This window comes from Bacillus rossius, assembly GCF_032445375.1.
Source record: "Bacillus rossius redtenbacheri isolate Brsri chromosome 4 unlocalized genomic scaffold, Brsri_v3 Brsri_v3_scf4_2, whole genome shotgun sequence".
NCBI classification, from domain to species: domain Eukaryota; kingdom Metazoa; phylum Arthropoda; class Insecta; order Phasmatodea; family Bacillidae; genus Bacillus; species Bacillus rossius.
In genome coordinates this window covers 5,699,295-5,724,004 of record NW_026962011.1, presented here as the reverse complement: position 1 = coordinate 5,724,004, position 24,710 = coordinate 5,699,295, and the positions used below count along the sequence as shown (strand labels likewise).

The 24,710-nt window shown below is 36.6% G+C and overlaps 1 protein-coding gene across 1 annotated transcript in view; it reads left to right on the top strand.

Annotated features, from left to right (window-relative positions):
• The window catches only part of LOC134542276 (furin-like protease 2), a 562,458-nt gene that overhangs the window by 315,350 nt on the left and 222,398 nt on the right, over positions 1–24,710 (top strand). The window contains exon 4 of the mRNA XM_063386419.1: positions 13,847–13,996. Coding sequence (XP_063242489.1) covers positions 13,847–13,996 — 150 coding nt within the window. The remainder of the gene's footprint in view (positions 1–13,846; positions 13,997–24,710) is intronic.

Genomic DNA, 24,710 nt, shown 5'->3' with positions numbered 1-24,710 from the left:
ACGTCACTGCGAAGGTAATAGAACGTGGGATATTGTAGAATTTGCCTGAAGTGATCTCGAAAACACAATTAAAACAGAAATCGTGAGTGCTGCACTGGAATACGAACCCGTTTCCCTGTAATGAGAGTCCAGTGATATCACTGAACCACTCTCTATCTTTCTCTCTTTCTCCCTCGCCTACTTACCATTTGTTGAAGACAAGTTTATAGAAATAAAATAGCAAGTAAAAAATTTAGTCTCGTAAAGCTTTACAAATTAATTTATTCACTTTAATATAATGGAACTTCTTCCGTTTTTTATTTGTTACAAGCACGACTCGCATTAAAACCCGGAAAGCTGTTTAAAGCAAATTTTCTTAATGAATCGTAATTTGGTTTCTAAACTGCGTCCAGTAACTGCTGCTTTCCTTTCCAGGAAAATATTGAATCTGTTATAATCTTGGTCTCTCGTGAACTGCTTTTTGTTGCTCGGTCCTTAGTCCATTAGCAAATTAAAGCTATCTCAGAAAGCAAGCTCCCATTTATATTCCAGCACGGAGTACTACGCGAGCTGGCTTGAAAATGAAATTGAAAATATAAAATTTCTTATTGTTTATGTTTTCTTGTGTTCTCTTCCGTCGCCCTTCGCAATAATAATTATATATATATATATATATATATATATATATATATATATACATATACATATATACACACACACATTCTCTCCCATATGCCAAGCAATTTTCTACAGTTTATAAAATGTGCAACTCTTTAAGTCGAATACACGTGTTTTACCCAAAATTCGTTTGCAACCAGGACAAATTGTGTTAATGTATGCTGCATTCTATTTTGTAAAAATTCTTTACAGCTGGTACGGTAAATCTGGGCAATAACATCATCCAAGCATAACGAATGTATATTAGTTAACTAAAAGGGTAGGTTATTCTATCAAATTATTTGCCAAAAATCAATGATGACAGCATATGCTCTGGGCCAGAGAGATGATGAAAAAAGTAGAGCATCTTTTTCGATTCAGATATCGGCAAAAACTAAATAAAAATAATAGACTTGGGCATACGTGATTTTCAATGAGGAATTTAATAAAAACTCTCGCAGACCTGGTGAAATTTCGTGTTAGCTGTTACGGTTTCATGTAGTTCTGCATTGACGTGTTTGGTTGCCTTTACCCGCTTATATTGCAGTACGATCGTCAAAAACGATACAGCTAGATACGATTAGATTGAAGTTCAGTCACCACCGTGACATTTCACACGAAGCAATCTAGGAGCACATTACACACACACACCCACACACATATATATATTATATATATATAATCGATTTAGAGAAACGGAAGTATATTTTACTTTAACTTTTTATAACAAGCTTCTAAATGAGTTTTTGGTCAGAGAAATAATCAACGGATTTATATTCAAAAAGATTACAGTTATCAATCTCAGCTACTCGTAAACTATGGTACATAAAAATACGAGATTTCGTCATTCCTCATTATTTTCGCTAGAAGTTCAGTAAAAAATAGTCTTACACTTGATTAAATTCGATGAAAATCTGTCATGAACACGTCTCGCATGCCGTGGTAGACTTTATTTGCCACGGCCGATTATAGGTTGCAGTAAAGTCGCGTAGACAACACAGACATCCTAAGAAAAAGGTCTTACAAAATATATTAAGTTTTAACTTATATAAATACAATAACCAATCGGATAAACTCGGAACATAACACAATGCGTATAATATCATTCCAAATGTAACTTCTAACTCGTATGGCAGCCACGCTTACATGTGTTTTTGTATTTATTAACTCCTTCAAAATGAGCTGTGTGTAGGGCATTAGTTATATGGTCCTGCTTCCTTAAATTTAAATAAAATATTCTAGAAATGCCTTTTGCATTTTTTTTGGTTAACTGTAAACAAACAGGCGCTGTAGTTAAATATTGATAAAACTGAGGCATGGTAAAACGCAGTGAAATGTATATCTACAATAATGAACAAACTCCCTTAAAAAAAATTAAATAGAATAAATAATATTGATAAAGCTAAAAATTTATTAAACGTGGTTCGTTAAGATATTACAAGGAAAAATTTATACAAATAATTACCATGCTTATAAAGCTTGAAAAATATATCAAAGGAATTTTCTTTAGTAACACAAGAGAACAAAATTTCCAAAACACTGCAGTTATTTTTGTAGGGTATAAAATTACTACGAATCAACAGATTTAATTATCTACACATAGTAATTATGCTATAGAGACAAATTGAGGCATATTTCATACCCTTAACATTTTACAGCCTATGAAACCACCTTTATAATGATACTCTACTACCATTCCAAACAGCTACTATTCTAAGTTAAAAGATACAGTTGGAAATATAGCTTTACGAGAAGGAAATCCTATCTGCAAATAATTTTTTAGATATTTACATTACTAATTGAATTTTTTTGGATGTTTCCATTGACAATTTCAAAAATAATTAAATTGCTGAATTACAATTCCAAGAGTATATATCGATATTCCTTCACTTAAGAAAATAGATTAAAATATCTTACATATTTCAATATAACTTAAATGTATTCAGTCAGATAAACTTAACGTATTAGCAACAATTCTTTGACAAAGTAAACACTCAAGCTGGTGAATGTTGGGCCAATAAGGTCGCAGGTAACCAATGTCGCGCCTGCTTGCCGCGGCCCGGACAACCTTATAGCACCGCCGCAGTACGTCTCACTCTGCGACACTCAGGCTGCTCTAGCGAGCCAACTGATTACCCTGGACTCTTTAGAAGCGTACTTAAGCCAATGTTTTAAAACACAAGGGAAAACTTAATTTATATTTTCTTTTCGCGTTGAGCCCCTTAGTTTATTACAATCGTATTTTAAGTTCCGTAATCGAGATAACTACAAGCTTGTATTCATAAATTTTTCGATTTCTATTTTATCATCATTATTAAAATCCAAAATATTTTTCTACAATGGACATTTTTTTTTAAGATATTTCTAGTTGGTTTACCAAGAGTCTATGGTAAAAACTGTGTTAACGGAAAAAATTTTAATGGAAAACTGTAAAAACCTATCATCTAGGAAATAATGCACGTTTTTTGGTCTGACTTACGACGATTTTGGCAGTGAACGTTTGGAATGCTACTAAGCGTGGTTGACTCCACCACTGTTCAAAATTCAGCTTTGGACAAATTTTTCCAGATTATTCTTCGTTTCCTGTACTGTCACTCGTGCCTATCGCAAGAGTCCACGGAAAACGGGCCACCGCCCAGTTTCGATGAGCTGCCGTATGACGAGCGCATGGTGTGCTGCAAAGAGAGAGCACTGTCGTGGTGGTGTTGGCAGGCCTCGTGGTGCGGGACTGGTGAAGCTTCGAGCCGCAGACCACGCAGTCCCGGCCAACAGAGTGCCGCCCAGTGCCCCTATGTGGCGGCAGAAGTGGAACATTAGTCGCGCATTGCGGTTAAACACGTTGAGATTGAATTACCGTCAAATATTGTGACACTAGCGATAGGTAGGTCAGACGACAACGTATGTTTTTTTTCCGGGTTAAAAAAATAGGCGAGAATCGCATCCTTGTTCCAGATATATATATTTTTCCTCAGTTGAAATAATACTCACAAACACCACCAGCAAGTTATTTGTCCTCGTGCCATTTATCATAAAGCCATTTTTCCTAAGGTCGTTTCTCCTAATGTCGTTTTTCCTAAAATTGCTCTTCCAAAAACCTGATTGTAAAAATTTATCCATCATACACCGTAGTTGATCCTAAAGTCGTTTGCGCTAACTTTTAGAACAAATGACTTTAGGAAAAACCTTTTAGGACAAACACTTTTAGAACAAACTATGTCTCGTAATTTCTTGTTCTAGTCTTTTAATAGAAAAACTGTAAGATCTTAAAAAAACCATTGTGTAGTTATAACTAATAAGCAAATACACTCTCTCTTTAGGTCAAGTAGTAATCATAATATATCGTTGTCACTGCTGATATTAATATAAAAATAAGCAAATTAAATTGAAATGAAACTAATTTTGAGACTCTTGTGCCGAATAACATATCATTAAAACAATTATAATATAATTCTATTGTTATATACAAAAGAATATTCTGAAATATAATGTCTTTTATAATGTTTCGCTGTTTATTGTACGTTCATTTGGAGAATCAACAAAATTTAGTTAGATTATTTTTCAATGGTTTCGTTTATTTATTTAAATTCATCAAAGGTTTTCCGGATTCTCGCCGTTTTTTGGTGACGAAAATACTTCTTGCAATTAAAGTAGCAATTTCACAATACTTTTTCTCACTTAATTTGCTTTTGACTTATTACAGAGTTGATGTAAATGGAATGGCGAGATTTCATTGAGACTGAAATTTCACTTTGAGTTCGCTTTCTGCACTCGAAAAGTAGTAATTTACTTCCATTTCGCTCTAGCGAACCCAGACAAAGATGAGACGAGGTAGCTACAAAGGCTTTCTAAAAGAAAGACAAATGTTTGAACTCGAAGCCTTAAATATTTTCTTTTCTCTTGTGTGGTGCTCGTAGTTTTATTTCAATTTTTTTTACATTATTGTTTGCTTCCGTTATTTAAATTTGTAACATTAAAATTGGAAGCCAAACGATACTAACTTTCCCCGAATAATCAAGCGGTACTGTTAAGTGATGAACTTTACGGATGCTCATTTTGTCGTGTAACATCCTGCGTATTGTAATCTAAAAGCTACTGCCAAAAAAAAATCGTCACAAGCAAACTTGGTGATTTTGTGGTAGTTCAATAGTTTAAAAGTTCTTCTTGCCTTTTTTCTTCTATAGTTTTATGTGATAACTGGAAGTCAGGCGCTTGCGTCCCTGGTTATCAACATCCAGAATTTATTTTTTTCAAAAACCATGAAAGTATACCTTGCGTCCTAGTGCCCCAACCCAAACATTTTAGTCTCTTTTCTACTCTATCCAACTCTTCATCCAGACCATAATGTCTCCTGTATTCTCCTAAACATTTGACGTGTGCAAAATTTGCACGCATGATTGTGCTCGGGGATTTCCGCTTGTCTATGCAAGTTTGCCTAGACCCAACTTAACGCAGTTTTAATTTACTATTAAAATAGGGGGTTTAGTCGTGACTTCAATTGCTGCCATGGCTGGCCAATCCCCGCACAAAGCACATGATGCTTGCGACCCTCACCCTCCGTGGCCAATCCCAGCGCTAGACTAGGCATGCAGGATTCGGCCTGAAACGCACCCAGGGGGACCGATCATACTCATATAAAATACACTTTATTTTACTTCGATTAGAAAAACAATCATATTTTAAAATCGTAATAATATTACCGTTTAAATCTTTAAGTCTTCAGTCTACATAAATAATAATAATTAAATGTCACTATACGCTAAGTATGTAAACGGTTTCATTAATGAGTAGGGCCAGGAATTTTTTGCGAAAAAAATATCAACGCCTATTAGACTGCAACAAGGTACACCCACAGCAGCGGTTTATCCCTTGTGATTGGTGACCGTCTGCGAGAGAAGTCGTTGCCTTATTTGACCGAGCCACTCAGGACGCGTTTGCTTCCGCACTGAATTACTGTGATTGCTGTTGTAACAATCGACATGTGCCCGAAAGAAACTCACCCAATCATTAAACAAAAACGATGCTACAGAGTTTTAACTTTCACCTAGTCTCGGAATCTTTTCGCGAAACATGCATGCCCCTATTAATGAGCCAATACATTCATTTTGATGCTAACATATTTTGAACGATTTTCGATGGCTTAATGTGAACTAATACAAATTGTGTGACAAATTAAAAAAAATTTCTGCCCGCCACAAAATATGTTTTTCAAATTAGACTCACCAAAATATTTTAGGTCGACAACAAATGCTATTAACTGGCCTTTTAATAACAGTACCTAAGGTTATTTTGTCACAAATAAATGGTTTTACTGAGGCTACAAATGTAATTTGCGCTCACCTATTCGGTGCTCGTAAAATATGGTATCACCGGATGGAACCCGTGAACCTGGTCACATGACCGGGACGCGTGTACAAGCACGTTCAACGTTCACCGACGAAACAAGTTGGAGTTTACGTGTTCATAAACATCCATGATTGTAATACTGCATAATAGTTTATTTTGCATTGTAGTTTCTTCTAGGAAACAGTGAATAATAGATAAAGTCAAAGTTTGGTCAGGAAGTTACCTACATAAATTACGTAGTTACGTATTAAAAATGTAATATTTAAAAAGCCGTTCCAACATAGGCCTAACAGACTTAGTTATCATTCACTTTATTTTCAAGGAGTGTTTTATGTGCAGAAGTGTGAATAAATATTGGATTTATTTTAATGTATTCTGGGCCGTGTGCATTCGCATCGTCAGCTCTGAGTTCGTCGCCACTATGGCTGTCGCCATAGTTAGCCATTCAGCAGTTCCCTTCTATGACCGGAAGAATCTCGCTGTCTTGCAGAGTTTGGAGGTGAAGAGAGGTCACTTGTGCAGGAGTTAGAGAACGTTACGATCGATGGAAGAGAGCAGAGTTACATTTAAGCGAGAAGGTGGGCAGACTAGTGAATTGTTGCCCCGAGACGCGTTTAAAACATATTGTAATAGTGGAATGGCAGAAAGTAACAAGTACAGTGGTTGCATGCTCATAGTGCGGTCGGGTCGCGTACGCTGGGGGTCTCCGGTTCGAAGCTAGAGAGAGAAGGAGCACCCGGCGACCGATTCTGTGAAGTGCAGATCCGTGCAAAGACAATTAGTAGAGAATTTAATGAACCGAACGAGCACGCAGTGATACTTGAGTACACCTTACGACTTCCCGGACTGATGCAAATCTTAATCGATAACTGCGAATTTACCGAATCCCGCCCTATACAATTCCCTACCTTCCCCCTACCTCATACACTCTCCTTCCAAAATCCCCTTCCTTTCACAGTTTTCTCTGGTGGTGTTAGAATCCCGGACCATTACATAAGCCACTACTCTTGAGTTTCACACCAATATATTTGTAATTAAACATTCCACGATTTTGCGCAAAACAATTGTTTAGAATACAATAAAAAAATTGTAATGATAAAAACACAGAATTTCCATTACGCAAGACACGAGTTGTAATTCCGGTCCAAGCATTCTGATTTTGATTTTCCGGAGTTTCCCGACATCACTCTAGTTAAATGCTGGGATACCCGGATATTCCAGTATTGTGTTGGCTTTATATGCTTACGTCTCAAAATACCTCGTGTTTGACAAGGTGTAAGCGTACTCTCTTCACCTACAAAAAAAAATAAAGAGTATGAAACTCATAAGCAACTTTACAAGGAGAAGGTCGGAAAGAAAGAGAAAAAGGAAGTGCGCTCGTAACGGTGAGAAGCTGCGCGGGAGGGGGGGGGGGAATGGTCCACGAAGCGTGACGTCATTCGCCCGGGCGTAACGAACCGTATCGTGTTCGCCTACTGTTGAAGGAGGGGGGGAGGGAGAGAAGCGGCCTGCTGTTTTCAAAACCCGGGCGTCAGCGTTGATTGTGGTTTCCTGTGGCGAAGCTATTGCCCCCCCCCCCCCCCTTTTTCGCCCAACCAAAAGATTCCCGCCCAACGAAACAGAGAAACTTTGAAATTCATTTGTTCACGTCAAAACTGAGCTTAAAACCTTCGAAAAATTATCACTTCTCTCCAAATATGAGATCCTTTGAACCGTATATATTCACATCTAAACTGAAAACCATCAACACTTATCGGTTAATGTCGGAAAATTCAAACCTTCGAAACGGAGAACCGTCAATACTTATCGGTTCATGTCGAACTAAAAACCTTCGAAACTCCTGATTTAAAACATTTTTAGGGGCATGCGTCATTTCTAGTTTTCACTGTATCTCATAGAGAAACCACAATAATGATAAGAAAGATGAAACATAAACAGTAAGCAAGCCAAAATCTGGCGATGTCAAATGTCAAACACAGAGCATCCCATGAAAGGAATTAGTCAAAAAATTATATCACGGCACAGACGAACAGTGGGCTGACAACGACAAGGCAGTTGTAACAAGAACAGAAAAAACAAGCAACAACCTTGGACAACACAACATCGCACAGTCAAACACAGCGATGAAACTAGAGATATATTCTGGATATTTGTTTGGTTTAATCGCCGGGTTCGCTTTTGCGTCGCTGTGTTGTCGTTGTGTTGTATGTACAGATTATTTTTTTCGTACCGCTGGGCTCGTCTGTTTATCACAGAGTTCTCCAAGGTTGCGTTTCTCTGTATGTTCTGTTCTTGTTGCAACTGTCTTGCCTTTACCAGCCCACCGTTCGTCTGTGCCGTTTTAATTTTTTAGGTCTAATCCACAGAATTTTCTGTGTTGTCTGTATGCTGATTTTAACTTGTCATCTTTGTGTTCGTGGTTTTATCTCTCTTGTTCATGCTTGTGGTTTCTCTGCTACATAAAGCGAAAATAAGCTATGGCGTATGTCCATAAACATGTTTTAAATAAATATGTCCCATTTCAAGAATCATTGAGAACTTTCGAAACTCTTATAAATTCATTGTTTCGCGTCGATACTTAAAAACTTCTAATTTCATCATATGATATCGAAACAGACCATGTACAAAATTCCTTGTTTAACGTCGAAACTGAAAACGTTTGTGACCAACCCTTTCTTTGGAAATAATATTTATATATATTTGCTTGTATTTAAATTGAAGAATTGCCAAATTTATAATAAGGCCGGCTAGCAGAGCTATAAAAATCAGTGATTCATTTTAACTTTAAGCTTAAAAAAGAGACTGATATCTACAATTGTATATTGTCAACCGTTCTAAACAAACTAAATTCATTACAGCTGTTAAACAGGAATATTTATTTTTCTAATAGTTCATGGCTCTACATGATAAGCTAATTTTAACGGAGGTGATTTGAATTGTTTTCATGTAGATATTGGCATGTCTGTGGAAAATGGTCGAATTTCTTTAACTAGCATTTCTTTAAGCTGAATTAGACAAATTGAATACGGGTATAATAGGCTCCTACAGTAAAAGAGATTTTTTGCCTATTACAAATTATAACTACTTAAAAACCAATTAAAATTTATTTTAGTTACAAACTTCTGTTACCATTGTGGTTTCAGGGCAAAATTACATTCTCTTTACAATTAATAATGAATTTTGAAACTTATAGAAAAACGTTACTGGTTGACATGTTAATCGAATATCTTCGAGCAGATATCATTCTTCTTGAATGCTGGCACATAAAGAGGGCACTATATTTAAAATACAAGTGCCAGGAAAGTTCAACCACTTTGTCTCTCAGTAAAACACCTACTCATAAGCAAAAACCTACTTATAAGCAAACACCTAGTTAAGAGGGAAACTAGATTATTAAGTTCTTTGTTCTTTGCATCTTACTCTTTGCAGTCCAAAACATATTTAAGAATATTAGGTATTTCATAAACTTTTATACACGGGTAAAATGGTTTTGAATTAGATTTATGAGGTGGATAATAATGTTTTCTAAATTTCTGCCTTTCACTTGACTATATTGTCTATTTTTTATTCAGTGTTGAGGTGTTTAATAAATCTAAAAAAAAAAAAAAATTTTTCTAAAGTCGTTTCTTTCCATGGTATTCTGTATTGCGCCAATAGCTCCTGTTTGCTGAGCGAGGGTAAACAACACAAAGAGAAAATCTCTTTCGACCTTAACCGCATCCAGAATAACAATTTTACGGGTACGCGAAAAAAAGAAAAAAGAAAAAAGGGCAAGCGAGCACAGCTAAAAGAACAGACGCAGCAGAAAGACCCGTAGCCCGAATACTCCTCTAGTACCCTTGCTAAACGAGTGGCGATAAACAAAACAATCTAGAATCTAGCGTTCTGACGTCGTTCCAAGCTCGTTAGAGAGTGCCTGGCAGGATCACGACACCGAAGCATTTTCTAGATTCTTCCAAGCGTGCTTTTGCTACGTGATACGTGCAGAGAGATAGTTCAGCCTTCGACGAAGTGTTTAGTAACATATAAAAAAAAATTTTTAAACGAATCTTTCAGTACTTTCCAGAGATATGTAGCATCTAACCTCCGGTAACGAGCAGATTACTGTGTTCCCGAGCGTGATAAACATACTCAAACCGTGTTTTCAAAGTAAAATTCTGAACGCGAATAACACGTTTTATTCCACACTCGCCGCTAAAAATCGCTGCCGGAGCAGCTACTTCGACTGCCGAAACAATTCGAAATGGTGGTCGAAAATTTGAACCATATAATGAAACGGCTCCGATGAAATCGAAAAAAAGACTTGAAAAATACTAAACTCCGGCCTCGTGCCTGATTGTCGACAATGCATTTTATGGAATTTTATTAAAATACTGCCCATCTGGTTAAAATTCACTAAACAGATGCCACAGATGGCAGCACCGAGGTTACACATTTCCGTTCCATGCAACTTCCGCTCCATTCAAGATATTATTTTTACCAATTGCCGTATACCGAGAGCTAAGATGTTAAACATAAAAAAAAACAGTGACGTTTGTTTAGAAAGGCACTCTTTCAAGCATCTTTAAAAGATAATACTTTCGTCTCTAAGCAGTGCAATTGCCACAAGAATAATTAAAGCATATAACTATTGACATGTGTTTTTTTTATTAATCACTCGTTATGCCTGCGCTAGCGATTGATTCTTTGTAATTGGCAGCCGTCTGCAAGAGAGGCCGTTGCCTTATTTGGCCAGGTTATTCAGGGCGCGTTTTCTGTCGCACTGGATGCGTGCTGACAATTAACAAGTAGCTGAAAAAAGAAACCCAGCCAAAAACAAAACACAGTCAATGCTACAAAGTTTTAACACAGCTGGTCTGAAAATATTTTCCTGAAAAATACATGGGCTCACTAATAACGCAAAAATTATGTTTGCGCCGAAAAAAATATATATAAATGCAATAACACTGTGTTATAATTTTTTGTTTTTAAAAACTATTGTAAAACGTAACGTTTTTTCGAGAATTTATTAACAGTACAATGCAATGCCACAGGTTGTTAGATTTCGTATTTTTATTTTGACAACACACTATTGGAGACTGTTACAAAAAACACTTTTAACATAAGTCAACAGTCAATAAAAAAATATATTACAGTTTAAGGACAGAATATAAAATTTACCAGGTTGTCAGTGTTTTTATTTTCATTTTAACATGTTGGTTTTTTAAGCAGTTGTCACGCAATAGTCGAGTTATTATTGTTGTACCCTCGTATTTACTGTGCGGCGCACGGCGTGTTGGCAAAGAAAACGGATTGTTATTCACAAGTTTGCTTTGCAGAAGTCTACTCGAGAACACTTTCATGTTTGTACTGGACTTGCGACCAGGCTTCGAAAAAATGTTTTTTTTTTTTTTTTTTTTTTTTTTTTGAGTCGCTTGAGGGAAAACATGGGCAAAAACAATATAGCAATAACGTGAATGAGAAACATTTTAGCCTTCACGGCAGTCAGCAGTCAACAGCTATAGACAACACGGTCACGGAATCGATTGAATTTACGGAATCTCCCAGGCATTCCAGGGCTCCAAGTCACAATAAATAACAGTTTCAGAGCTTATATATTTATTTGAGTCTGGTCAGGAGATGGGATCGAAAATAATAGCTCTCAAATTTAAAAAAAAAAAATCGATTTACTATGAATAAACGTTTAGAGCTCAGCTTCAAGACAAAAGATCTGAAAATTCCATGATATTTTAAATTCTTTGTAAATATCACGTTAAATATTCCAGTCAAAGCGTGCGACAGAGGAATTCCAGTTTAGTTGTCCCAGTTGACGATTAAATTAATTACAATGGTGAAACGCAGAAGAATATCGATATGACAATAAAATGCACACCTAGCATACACCACGGAAAAAAAAATTGATTTGAGAATAAATGGGAATATCGGTCTCGCATACTGAATAATAGGTAGAGACTGGAAAAATTCGCGCTTTAATGACCTCTAGGATAGACTGCACGATCCTATAAGTACTTCGGAACATTCATTGACTACTAACTCATTACACTCGATAACCAGGATGCTTGTTATTTGATAATTTTTTCTTAAGGGTTTTCCATTAGCTCAGAGAAATTAGGGGACTCTGTGGTCCAATCACTCAAGCAGCGTGAATGTGAACGAGCTTGGATTCGAGCCTACCGCGAAATGAATCCGCAAATTTTTCCGGTCTCTAATAATAGGTAGGCCCTATCCACTTAAAGCCAGCTTAGGGTGAGAGTCTGAGTAGAGTCATAGGTAGAGACCTGAAAAATTCGCGGATTCATACGGTGATAGGCTAGAATTCAAACACATATACCTCTTAGATAATTTTGCTATTGGCTTACTGTTCATCTGGACGAATCTCAACCAGTTATAAACCCTCAACCAAAGAAGGATCGAATCACAGACAAACCAGCTGAGACGACTTACAAGTCAGCAGCCAATAATAAGATACCTGAACCGAAACTAAAGTCAAAATAATTTGATTTAACTCAATAACTGCAGAAGCTATTGTCTTGAAATACAACAACGTTTAAAATAGTAACCTAAGGATTGGGCGTAAGTATTTATTTTATTGTCATATATAATGCTTCTAAAGATATTATAATAACTATATATTAAAAATTGCTTTAAGTAAAGCTTTACAACATGGATTTATACTTTCTCTCATTATTTGGACGTAAAATTTGGAGTACCGATCATATCACTTATCGTGTAATGAAGTTAATAGGGAATATTTAATGGAAATTAAAATTGACTGTACATATTACTAAACCTGTGTGCACGCGAAGTTATTTCTAGTGCATACGAAAAGTTTATCGCAATCAAAATATTAATAATTTGCGAAAGAGTTGTTAAGTATCATGTTGATACTATGTTAGGCATGAAGCATAACTTTCGACGGGTCGGTTTGTTGTGCAAGTCGTGCAAAAACAACAGTACTATTGGGGGTGTGTTTTTTTGGTGAGTTTTCTGGCAGGAAAACGAAACGTGCAAACCGCATAAGAGAAGAATGTTTTATCGTTTATTTTCATGTGGCCCAACGTTAACTCGCCTGTCCATCGGCATTCCTGGTGGTTACGATAACAGATTTTTTTTTATTATTGGTCTGCGTGTTTTGTGTTTTTGTTCTGCTCAAATTCCTTCTTTAGACTCAGTTGCTGGTGGCGCAGTGACGTCATAACACCGACTACAACGCGAACGAACGTCATAAGCGCCACGCGTTTACGCCTTAACCCGCTTTTAGTAGCCGCCGCGTGGTGTGAAAACGAAGTTTCTCTTGTTTTCATCGCGATCAATCCTATATCATTTGTTTGGCGTGTGTACATAGAAAACATTTTTTTCTCTCTGTATTTTTAAAAAAGATTTCTTTCGAAACTAGTTTATCAAGAAATAGTTTCTAGTACTACAATAAAGATGCTGTGAAGCTGTACAACACATGACTATAGTTATTTTTGCGTATATTGAATACGTTTTTCGATATAATACTGAGTATTTCTTACGAAAATTCGCACAAAATGTTATATTTTAATTAGTTTTTTTATTCAAGCAAAAATTTTTAAACCGTGGGAAAAAAATTGATTGAATATTCGATAATTCGACTTTATTATGTTTTTATTATGCTTATTAACGTTTTACAAATAACTTTTAAATGTTGGAGGTACTGGGCCAACTCAGAGCACAAATGCCCGGGTAATAATCTGGACCCAGTATAACTGCGAACACTATTTTTGTAGTGGTGAAGTTTTTTTTTCTCGTTTGAATGTGTAAATTTATAAATATATATTTATGTTCCATTTACATATAGATATGTATATAAGTAGAGACTGAGGGCGCGTGTGTGTGTGCTCAGGTGCAGTGGGCGCAGCAGCAGCACGAGAAGGTGCGCAAGAAGAGGGACGTGCCCCGAGACCCTCCCGCCCCGCCCCGCCCCCCGCGGGGGGAGCAGCCCCTGGACCCGGCCGCCTTCACCGACCCCCTGTACAAGGACCAATGGTACCTGGTGAGTCCCCTTCCCCTCCCCCTCACCTCGACGAGGAAACTACTCGCCGCGGGCCTTCTTTGTCGGCGCACAGCCCCGCCGTGACGTCAGCTTCGAGAGGTCGAAGCGAGGGATCGAGAGGTCGAAGCGAGGGATCGAGGGTACCGGGAACAGAGTCGCGGAGAAGGCAGAGACGGCGCGCAGTGAGCAAAGGGGAATCAGACGCTGATCTCTTTTAATTTTAATCAGTGGCAGTGAGTAGTAAATAGTTAATGTAAAATACGCAGCTGTGCAGTTGATGCGTTCGTGGAGCCTAAATGCCACCCCGCGTTAGTCACAAAGCCAGGTCAGAAGCGGCGAGGTTCACGATTGGTGAAGTGTGGAAGAACGAAAGAAGGAACGAACGAACGATAGAAAGCAGAACCCCGAGTTGGGACATTTACAGAATGCTTTGCGAGCGCAGTAGTGGGCACGGACGTGCTAACGCCTTATCGTGATGCTACAAGTCAAAACATTGGACAATTTCTTAACGCCACTTCTGTGAGACGTGCAAACTATATATATACGTAACATTTAAGTTTAAAATACATTATTTGAGCTACTAAAATATTTACTTGTTCAGGCAAACCATTTTTTTTTTACATTGTTCCACGGGAATTCATTTTAGTATCAACACCTTTTTTTGTTTTGTAATTTTGCAATAAAATGTTTTCGAAGAATTTATGTGTTAAAAAAAGTACATATTATAATTAGTCGGATGTTAACCCGGGTTTGCTTCCCGACTGGTCCTGAGCGAGTTTCACTTAAGGCTCGCTCTCACGAGACATGTTTATTACTTTTCAGCTTTTTCCGCCATTTATTTTATTTGTGGGTTATTTCTATAAAAAATTTAACTCGATACTTCCCTTGCATATGTTGTTCTGCCGCATATATTTTCAACTTAGTGTAATATCATGGATGTGAAATAAAAAAGCAAGCAAATCTTCTCGATGATCATCACTTTTATAAATAGCCCTTGCAAAAAAGAAATGACGAGAAAAATTCAAAAATATTCAAAATGGATGCGTGACACCGAGCCTGAAATGAAGTTACCTTCCCGGGTTCAGGAGTTTGGGTCGTCGCATTATCCCTCGCCTGCGCTCTGCGCCAGGCAACGGCGAACCACTGTAGATTCGCCCTGCCACTGGCACTCCAACTTCTCTGCATATAAATAAAAAAAATTTAAATTAATTAAATCTTTCGCGTCTTCCACTAAAAAATAAGGAATATTTTTTAACTATACTCGTCAAGAGTGACTATTCGCCATTATTTAAGGTCATTTTGTTAGTTAAGCCGGTAACCCGTTTCGCACGGGTAGACAAAATAATGTGCTGATATTATGTTATTGTTTTTTTATACACTATAAAAACGGTTACCTAGATAATATGCTGTAAAATCTATTTACAAAGATAACGGTGACACTAATCACAATAGCGATATGAATAGGGAGCAGCCTACGACCTATGTTTAAAGGTGCAATAAATATATCGATGGCATAGTTGTATTCAAATTTTATAGGAACGTTATATATGTTAAGTTTTACTCAGCTTACAGAAAGCAGTCATTGGTTGACATTTTTCTATTGTTTAAGTTACAAATACAGTGAAACCTCATTATTAAAAACCTTATAAATGCAAAACTCTAATTAATACAAAGTGTTGTCCCAGTTCCTATAAATTGAATAGTATTTATAGTGATAAGTAAAAGGTTTAATACAAAAGTATGGTTTTTTAAAAAAAATGTTTTGGTTCCAAGGGTATACAATTACTCGTAGTAAATGATGGTTAATATAATTATCCCAGAATAATATAAAGAAAATATTTGAAGTTTGAACTAAAATAATACTGATACCATTTCTTCGGGTCACTGTAGGTTAAGGAAAAGAGCTTGGAAAATTTTTACACTTCCAAAATTATGGTAGTATGTCTTTTTGTAGATTATATCTAGACCCTCGCTTTATTCTTCTGTCTTTTTAGTTTGATACATTAGAAAAAAAATTTTGAGCCACAGTTATAGCCATCCTAAAATTGTGTTTTACAATCTCCCCCACCCCCGCAAAAAAATAAATGATATGGTATAAAATTGTGTGCAAGTTTTAACTTTATTCGTATTTTATTTTAAAAATTATAGAAAAGTTGTAATATTGTTTTATAGTTTCTTTAGTACAAAAACCTCGTCATTGCAAAGTGACAAATTGTGGTCCCTTCAGGTAGCGAGTCTGCCCGTTTCAGTGAGCGGATGCCCGTATGCTAACTCACGCGGTTTCGCGCTCCAAGTACATACCTTCAGTAACGTACCACGCGCGTTACGACCATTTACATGCGGGCTACCCGTATGCACCGCCTGAGCACTCCGCTACTCTGTGGGACTTTTTTTTTGTGCCTCTCGGCATTTCATTGGCTAGGGGTGGCGTGGTCATGCGCATCAAAAACGCGCCGATTCCAACTCAGCCCGCGGCGGTGAAATTGACGTTATCTTCGACTAGCACACGTGTCGGTGGATGTCGGTACGGAAACGTGTGCGACAGCCCGGTCTTCGTTTGATGTTAAACGTCAATTTAAAATCGAAACGGAAAGCGAACATCAACAATTCTTAACAAATCGCATTTGAAATTTTTGATTTTTTATTTAAATATTTTCAAATTATTTGTAGCTTTCTTCTGTTAGCCTGTGACGAAACTATAACTCTAAAACAACGGATTTTTTTATTTTTCGTTTGTGAAACGTTAATCACGCAGCAGTGCAAATCTACAGAAAAAAAAAACTATTCATAAAGCGGACCAGTGCAACAGACAGTCCCTTAATTTATACATCGAGGTAGATAAACAAATTCAAATGTTTTTCTCAGCTAATACCAAGGAGAAACCGCTGCTACATAGGTATTTATAATTCATATTTATAAGGTTGTACGAGGAATTTGACGAATAATTAGATTTGAAACCATCAAGTGTAACCAAACGAATATTCACAATTGTTTTTATTATGTATGAAATTAAGTTAAGTGATCAGTCTGATATTAAAGTGATTTTTTTTGTCGCCAAGATATAAAAGATTTATTGAATTTTAATCAGCACCTGCGAGTTTACAAGAAGATCGCTATGGTTATTTTTTTTACTTAAGATTTAATTCCCATTGTAGGGATCAATTAAAATTTTTTTAAATTAAACTTGCTGTCACATGACATGTGGACTACACGGGGACTACGCATATATGACATGGTTGACGCACCGCAGAGACGCAGATAAAAAAAAATTATGAAACAAAATTGTTTATTCTCGTTAACTTTGCGTCTAGGTGGACGGTGGCTTGCTAACTGCTAGTATTAACAGTTGCGTCACAGCTTGACGCAGGTGAGATTATTGAACTAAGATGCAGACACGGGTTTTCAACACAGGCACTACAATGACATGCGCGAGGCATGCTAGAGAATATACACTGCTAAAAAATGTTCACCTTAAATTTACTTAGAATGAAAGTTACAAATTATCCAGGGATCTTCGTAAGTTAACGGTTCATCTCCGACAATTTAAGGTACTGAGTTAACTATATTTGAATATAAATCCATAGCAATAAACTTATTATACTAACAAAAACATTCATACATAATCATGTGGACTAGCCTATACAGCAAAAACTTCCCACGCCTGGTGTTTACATTGTTTACAATGAAACATTGAACTCGAAAGTTTATCCGTTGTTTATACGAAGATAAAGTTATCTGAAATTACGAAAAACTCTTCGTTTATTTAAGGTTAATTCTTCGTTGAAAATTCCGTAAATTTACTGTATTTGGCAGTCAGTGAAATATACTGAGGCCCACTAAGTAGCGTTCACTTACTTTTGATACAAGTTTTAATACTGCTAAATTACTAAAACATCCTGATCGAGTCGTCAGAACGTATGAATCGATTTCAGCAATCTAAACCAGCCCACTGACTTTATCAAATCAGTAAACCTACATGATTGATATAAAATAAAAAACTGTTTAGGTGATAACCAGTATAGTGTTTAAACGGTCTGTAAGTACTGTATTTATATTCTACGTTCTAAAAGAAATGTTTATCTTTGCTCTGCGAAAAGGTGTGTTATGTTAACCAATGTAAACATTAAATAAGTTTATATTTGCACAAGAAAACATAATTTTTTTGGTCAATAATTTTATGACTAACGACTCCATGCATTCTTAAGTTTTTTGAATGAAATATTCATAACAACGTAAAAGTTTCAAGAATTTACTTTTTGGATCAAAAACTTATGAATAGATGTTGGTACTGCTCAGCTCTTATAATGAACCTAACATAAAATTGCGTTATAATGTTTTATTAAATGTTACCTTAGTTTTTAAACCCTTGGTGTGGCACCTACACATATTTCAAATTATTTAATAAAGTTGTAACGGAAAATTGGTGTGCAAATTTTCAATCGCACCAGAGTACTTTAAGGGCACATTTTGTGACTGGAACCTAGTAAAAGTACAGTATTATAAAAGAAAAGAAAAAAATATATATGTTTGTCTGTCTGAAATTTGCATGTTTCCTCATTCATAAATAAAATTCTAGAATTCTGACACAATATTAATCCTTAATTTAAAGGAGTATCTTTTATAACTCAGAAATCATTATTTAAAACTAAAAGAACTTATAAACATGTAACTTAAATCAGTTACAAGTTAAAACATTTTAACTTAAAAAACACCATGAACTAATTCACAAGCTATAATTACATAAAGTAGGACTGCATTACTCAGAACATTCGGTGCTATGTGTTTCTAAGTTATGACAGCGCTCCATAAAGCTCCATTTGCGTTGTGTTTCAGATTCACGGTGCATGAACTCACATCTGGCTTCTCTTAGCACTTTATAAATTAACAACAACGTTAACTGTGCAGAAAGAACGTGCTCACATTCTGGAATACACCCAGTTAAATTGGCAACTTGTCAAGAACAGTAGCTCCTAGTCTAACAATCTTATACAAATTTGAGCGTCTTATTTCTGCGAAAATTATTTACTTCCTTTTATGTGCATTAAAATAACTTTTTATTTTGATATCACAGTTTTAATTTTTCTAAAAATGGAACCTTTTTAGCCATGCTTGACGCATACCTGCATGTCATTATGCTAATTTAAATTTTATTAAGTCATGCAAGTGATGAATGATAAAAGTAGAGCCAACGCAGGGCTCTAAAAACGGTAATGTAATAATGAACCTCTGTAGGAAACTACGGAAATTTTAATGAAAAAAGCAAAACGAATATATAAAAAGGTACTTCATAATTCTAAATATATGTATCTTTAGGGAATTTATGCCATATTCAAAAATATTTTCTTTAAGCTTGGCTAAGGGGCATGTGGAAGAAAGAATTTTTTTATTTATGTCTGTGGTGTTAAAAAGATTATTATTACTGTAATACAATTCGATTCCTGTTCAAAGAAAGCACACTTAGTAAACGTAAATTTACGAAGGCAAACAGAGAATAATGTCTATTCAATACTGAAAATGTGTTTGTATACGACGAAATAAGTATTTACTTGCTGCAACGACATGTTTTGTTGGCCTAATCCAATTTCACGCGCAGCAAAATTTATTCTGCTCACCTAGCCTAACGTAATGCTGGGTTGAAAAAGTAATTTTATTTAGTTGGTAAAATCTTCTCTTTTAAAAAATATTCGCTCGATTCAATTCAAAATATCCGTTTTTCCACGTACACACAACTATTTCGTTGCGGCAAATTAATTTTTTTATTTCGCTCACATTCCTGTCTTACATTATAGCCAGAGTTCTTCGTAAAGATGAGGAATCTCTCTTAAAAGGGTGCTAATTCCACGTAAAGATTTTATTATACTATTTATTATAACATTAATGATTCAAAAATCATATTGTAGCATAGTTCTAGATTAAATATATTCAATGGTTCTAGAGAGTTTTTCAACACAGTTTAATGTAACGTTCATTATGCATAATTTTTCTTAATGAATTACAACATTTAAAAATAACTTCATGTACATGCGTCTAACAGCACAGCGCATTCCGTGTGAGGTATTTAGTCATATTCGTTTGTGCTGTAAATTTTTCTATCTAAATACCGTCCGCGGAATTATATTTGTTGTAGAAGTATGTAACAATCGACATGAGCTGATATTTGGCTTCTTCTCTGTGCCTCGTGTGTTCAGCTTTTGTTATAAATTCTTGAGGTTTTAATCTTTGACAACCATTGTTAAACATCAATGGCGTACGTCCATGACATTACTTTAAATCATATTCATTTCATTATACGATTCTTTTGTTTCCCCAACAATTTTATTTCAGTTGAACATGTAGAGATTCTGAGATTTCACGGATTCTTTTGGTTGCAAAGCAGACTGGAAACATTTATAACTTTGAACTGCCTTGATGGTTGGTTCACAATTGTTGTTCCACCGCTCGCCTCTACAGATGTGGGCTAGTCAACTACCACCCAGCAGTATAAATACCGGATCACGTAGACCCGCTCAAAAGAATGGGAGGGTCCACAGTAAGAAATTACCTTATAGGAAAGAAAATGAGGGTAGAATAAACAAGTAGGCTACTATGAATTTCATCATGGCACCAAATATATCCGTGATATTTCCGGGCCTCTAGGAATAGTATCTTTTGAACAGAGGCATTCCTCATTCATTTAAGGTTAGGGGGTGGCAACGTCAGCATGATTATGTTCATTTCATTCAGTTAATTGTTGCGCCACATTGGTTAGACGCTTAAAACATTAGCTGAAGTGCAGTGTTTGCATTTTGGAAACAGTTTTTAATGACATTCTTTTTTAATTAAAGTGGCGGTTTTTAACTACTGAGATTCTAATTCATACGCACTAGCCATTATTAAATTCGAGGATTCTGTCACCTCCAAGATGGGCTCCACGATCTTCTGCGTACTTGAGCAAAAGTCACCTGTTCATCGACTGCTAACTTATGAATCAATACTTCATTTATGTATGGTCTCTAATTGGTAGAGATCGGAAAATTCTCGAATTAATTTCGTGACATTCTAAAGTTCAAATAAGTATACCTTTGTGATATTGATTCCCTATTAATATGTAGGAATTTGGACCAGTTAGAGACTCTCGTTGAAAGAAGTAATAGATCACAGGGTACTCTGTTGAGACGTCTCACAAGCCAGCAGCCAGTGAACAGTTGACTTTCCCCAAGTACTATGCAGGAGATTCTATCCTGGAGGTGACAGTTCCTCGAATTTTTCCAGCGCCTACTTATTGGGCCAGAGTCATCAAGAGTAACAGTGAACCAATAGCAGAAGCAGCACAAAGGTTTATTACTATCAACCACCCATTACCGCGTGTATTTCGGGCGTAACAACGTGGCGTTGGCGAGGTTGAACAGCGACTACAACCGAGTCACACATGCAGTCTCCCGGCAACCCCCAACTCCGCGGCAGTGACACTGCAAGTCCCAGCTGCCGAGACCGAGACCAAGTTTTTATTAAGTAGTTTCGGGCCCGCCCGCTAGTTAGTAGCTCTCATATCACTAACACAGCTACATTGATTGTGAGAACTAATGCATAAGCTATTACCAAGAAAACAAACCAGTGAAAATTAATTCACTTTATTTTTTCATCCCCATGTTTTGTGGTGTAGCATACCAGAAATTTTGCATTTTATACTAATTTTTATAGAACATGACATTTTTTGACGTGATAATGTCTTATAAATCGATGAACGCCGGCTGCACTCACGAAAAAGCATGACTCATTGTCACGTTCCGCCTGAGCCGAGAGTGCAAGAACCGGCCAACCACCGTGCGAGAAAATCTTCTATAATATCAAATAGGTTAAGGCGGGCTATTTAATAGCAGGAATTTAAACATTTTGATTTATCTGTCCAATTTCGTCATTTCAAATTAACAATTTATTGACATTGATTTGATTTCAGTTTATTTCTATAACTAATTGTTCGTGATTATATTTAAACAAATTATTTAAATTAAATTTGCAAAAATTGTAAATAATATTTAAAAATTAAAAAGAATGCAATTTTTCATCAATGTTTTTTTATGACGTTATCGCGTAAACCGACTTTACAGACAACCCCCTTTTTTTATAATTAAAAGCAGCGTTAAGTATTTCTCGCGTAATTTTGATCTCTGTTACTAAGCGATTAGTCTTCAAGTAGTTAATTAAATTAACTTTATAAACTTAACACCTCACGTCCGAGATTGTTGCTAATAGTTATAGTTACAGGCCCACCCAACAGACAGCGTGATGGTTGCACTCCTGCGCGCGAACTGGATGACTGCAGTGTCGGCGCGTGGCAGGAAAGCGAAGAGGGGGTGTGTGGGTGATGCCCCGGGGGGGGGGGGGGGTTGACGCGATGACGCGGCGCAGGCGACGGAGCGCGCTGCAGTTCGACGCCGCTCGTCAAACGGGCGCGGCTAATCCGGGAGTTAACGGCCGTGTTAACGCCACGGCCCCGCGCGTATTAAAATTACAAGCCCTGCCATGAGGATGAGGGCCATAAATTGTTTTTTTTTTCCCCTCCACACTCCCTTTTCCCTTTCTCCTCCCACCGTTCCCCTTCCTCTGTCACCCCATGAGATTTGCAGCGCGTGTAGTGTAGAACGTAATGGCCGCATCTACTGTAGACTACGCTCGCTGGAGCAGAAGTAATTGGACCGTTGAATGTTAAACTTTTAAAAGACCAATTACGCAGAAACAAAAACTTAAAGAAGACATCACCGCTGTTAAAAGAGCGAAAACGCCGTTATAAACTGGAACTAGACATGAAACTGTAAATAAGTAACTCATTTTACTTTCTCACCTCCCAAAATATACTTCTAACGTAGCTTTTTTACAACAGAAATAAGAAGACATATCGTAATTTTTGAAGAAAAAAATCGGGTTGTTTAATTTTTCATGTGAATGACCGAATAACTACATAAGCAACTTTTTAAACCAAAAGTTGTATAGCTTATAACATCTGAGGTGTGAAATGAGACTTTGATGAAGTCGCCTGGAAGTTAAAATGTAACTCCGGCTTGAAATTTAACTGTGACATAAACTCACAAGACGCCTCTTCCGTTCTGGACCAGTGGCCTAGCTCATCAGTATTTCATACCTCTTCTACGGAGGACTTTGCGTCCAGGAATAAAGGCTCGTTAATATTCAGTCCACACTCTGCCTTTGAACTGTCCGGCACAAGTTTAGCTATTCTCACCGTCTCAGTGTCCCTACGTGTTTCAGCGACTCTTGTGATTGGGTTCTGCCTCAGGATCAATTTCAGAACGAAAGATTGAAATTTCTCCATCGGTGGTTTCGGTCCTTGGCGTAGTGTTCCACGCCATATGCGATCTGTGTCTTCTAATGTGAAAAGTTGGCTTAGAATTCTGCGCTGAGTCAGTTCTCCTTTAACATTTAACTAGGAACATGTACATGTATTTTTCACAGCAAACTAATTATCTGTACTTTGACAAAATATTATTTGGAAACCAGTTGCCAAAAAATAGTCTATAATACTAAATACAAGAAAGATATTGTAACTTTGTTCAACACATGACTATCGTTATTTTTGCATATATGAAATACAGATTTCGAGATAATACTATCATGTCTTACGAAAATTAACCCATAATTTTTTTTTCATGTTTCATTCAAGCATATTTTTTTAAAAACCAGAAAAAGATAAATTAATAATAAATTAATACAATTTATTTTTTTATGCTTATTAATGAGTGCAGTTAATACTAGAAAGCTATTCCAGGAAACGGGTTTACAAATAAATTTAATTATTGGAGGTACTGGGACAACACAAAGCAAAAATGTCTGGGTATGAATCTGAACCCAGTATTGTTGCGAGCGCTATTTTATAGTGATACGGTTGTTTCCATGTAAATTTACAAATTTACAAATATCTGTAATTTTACAATAATATTTATGTTCCATTTTTTTAAAAAAAATACAATTTACAGTGTTCACGAAATAAAAATTTTTTTTTATCGCTCATTAGACTGCAATAATTTATGCCCGCTATAGCGATTGTTACCTTGTAATTGGCGGCCGTCTGCACGAGAAGCCATTGCCCTAATTTGTCCGGGCCATTCCGCGCTGGATGGCTGTGATTGGATAGCCGACAGCAGACACGTACCTGAAATAAACCCAGCCAACCACGAAGCACAGACGATGCCTCGAAGTTGCAACACGCCGCTGAAAACCCTTTTTTCGCGAAAAATAAAAAATAAAATGCATTTCCCTGCCAGCGTCACGGAACGCGCAGAAGTTTCATTTCCTTCAACATTTCCGCGCGTGGCCACGTGATGCGAAACCCTCGATACAGCTGCACTGCAATAGCGTCATGAATATGGATGGTTTCGGACCGCGATGCTAGCGTGTGCTGGCACGATAATTCAGCATTGCGCTGTTTTGTAGTCCGAATAACTCCGGGCGGCAGAGGAAGGGCAGGAGGAAATAAATCCAAGACGAACCACGGCTCATTAAAGTTCGACCCGGGAAATAGTGATCCAATTCTCCATCAGTTTACCAGAGCGCAGGTTAGTACCCTTAATTAGTATGTTTCTGTAATTTCGTGTTTTGCTCATTATTTTTAATGAACCCATAATTTTAACAATTTTCGATTGTTTATAAAGTATTTTATAAATGTAATAAGTATTTATTTAATAGTTTTAGATACTTAAATACCAATAATAATGCTAACACT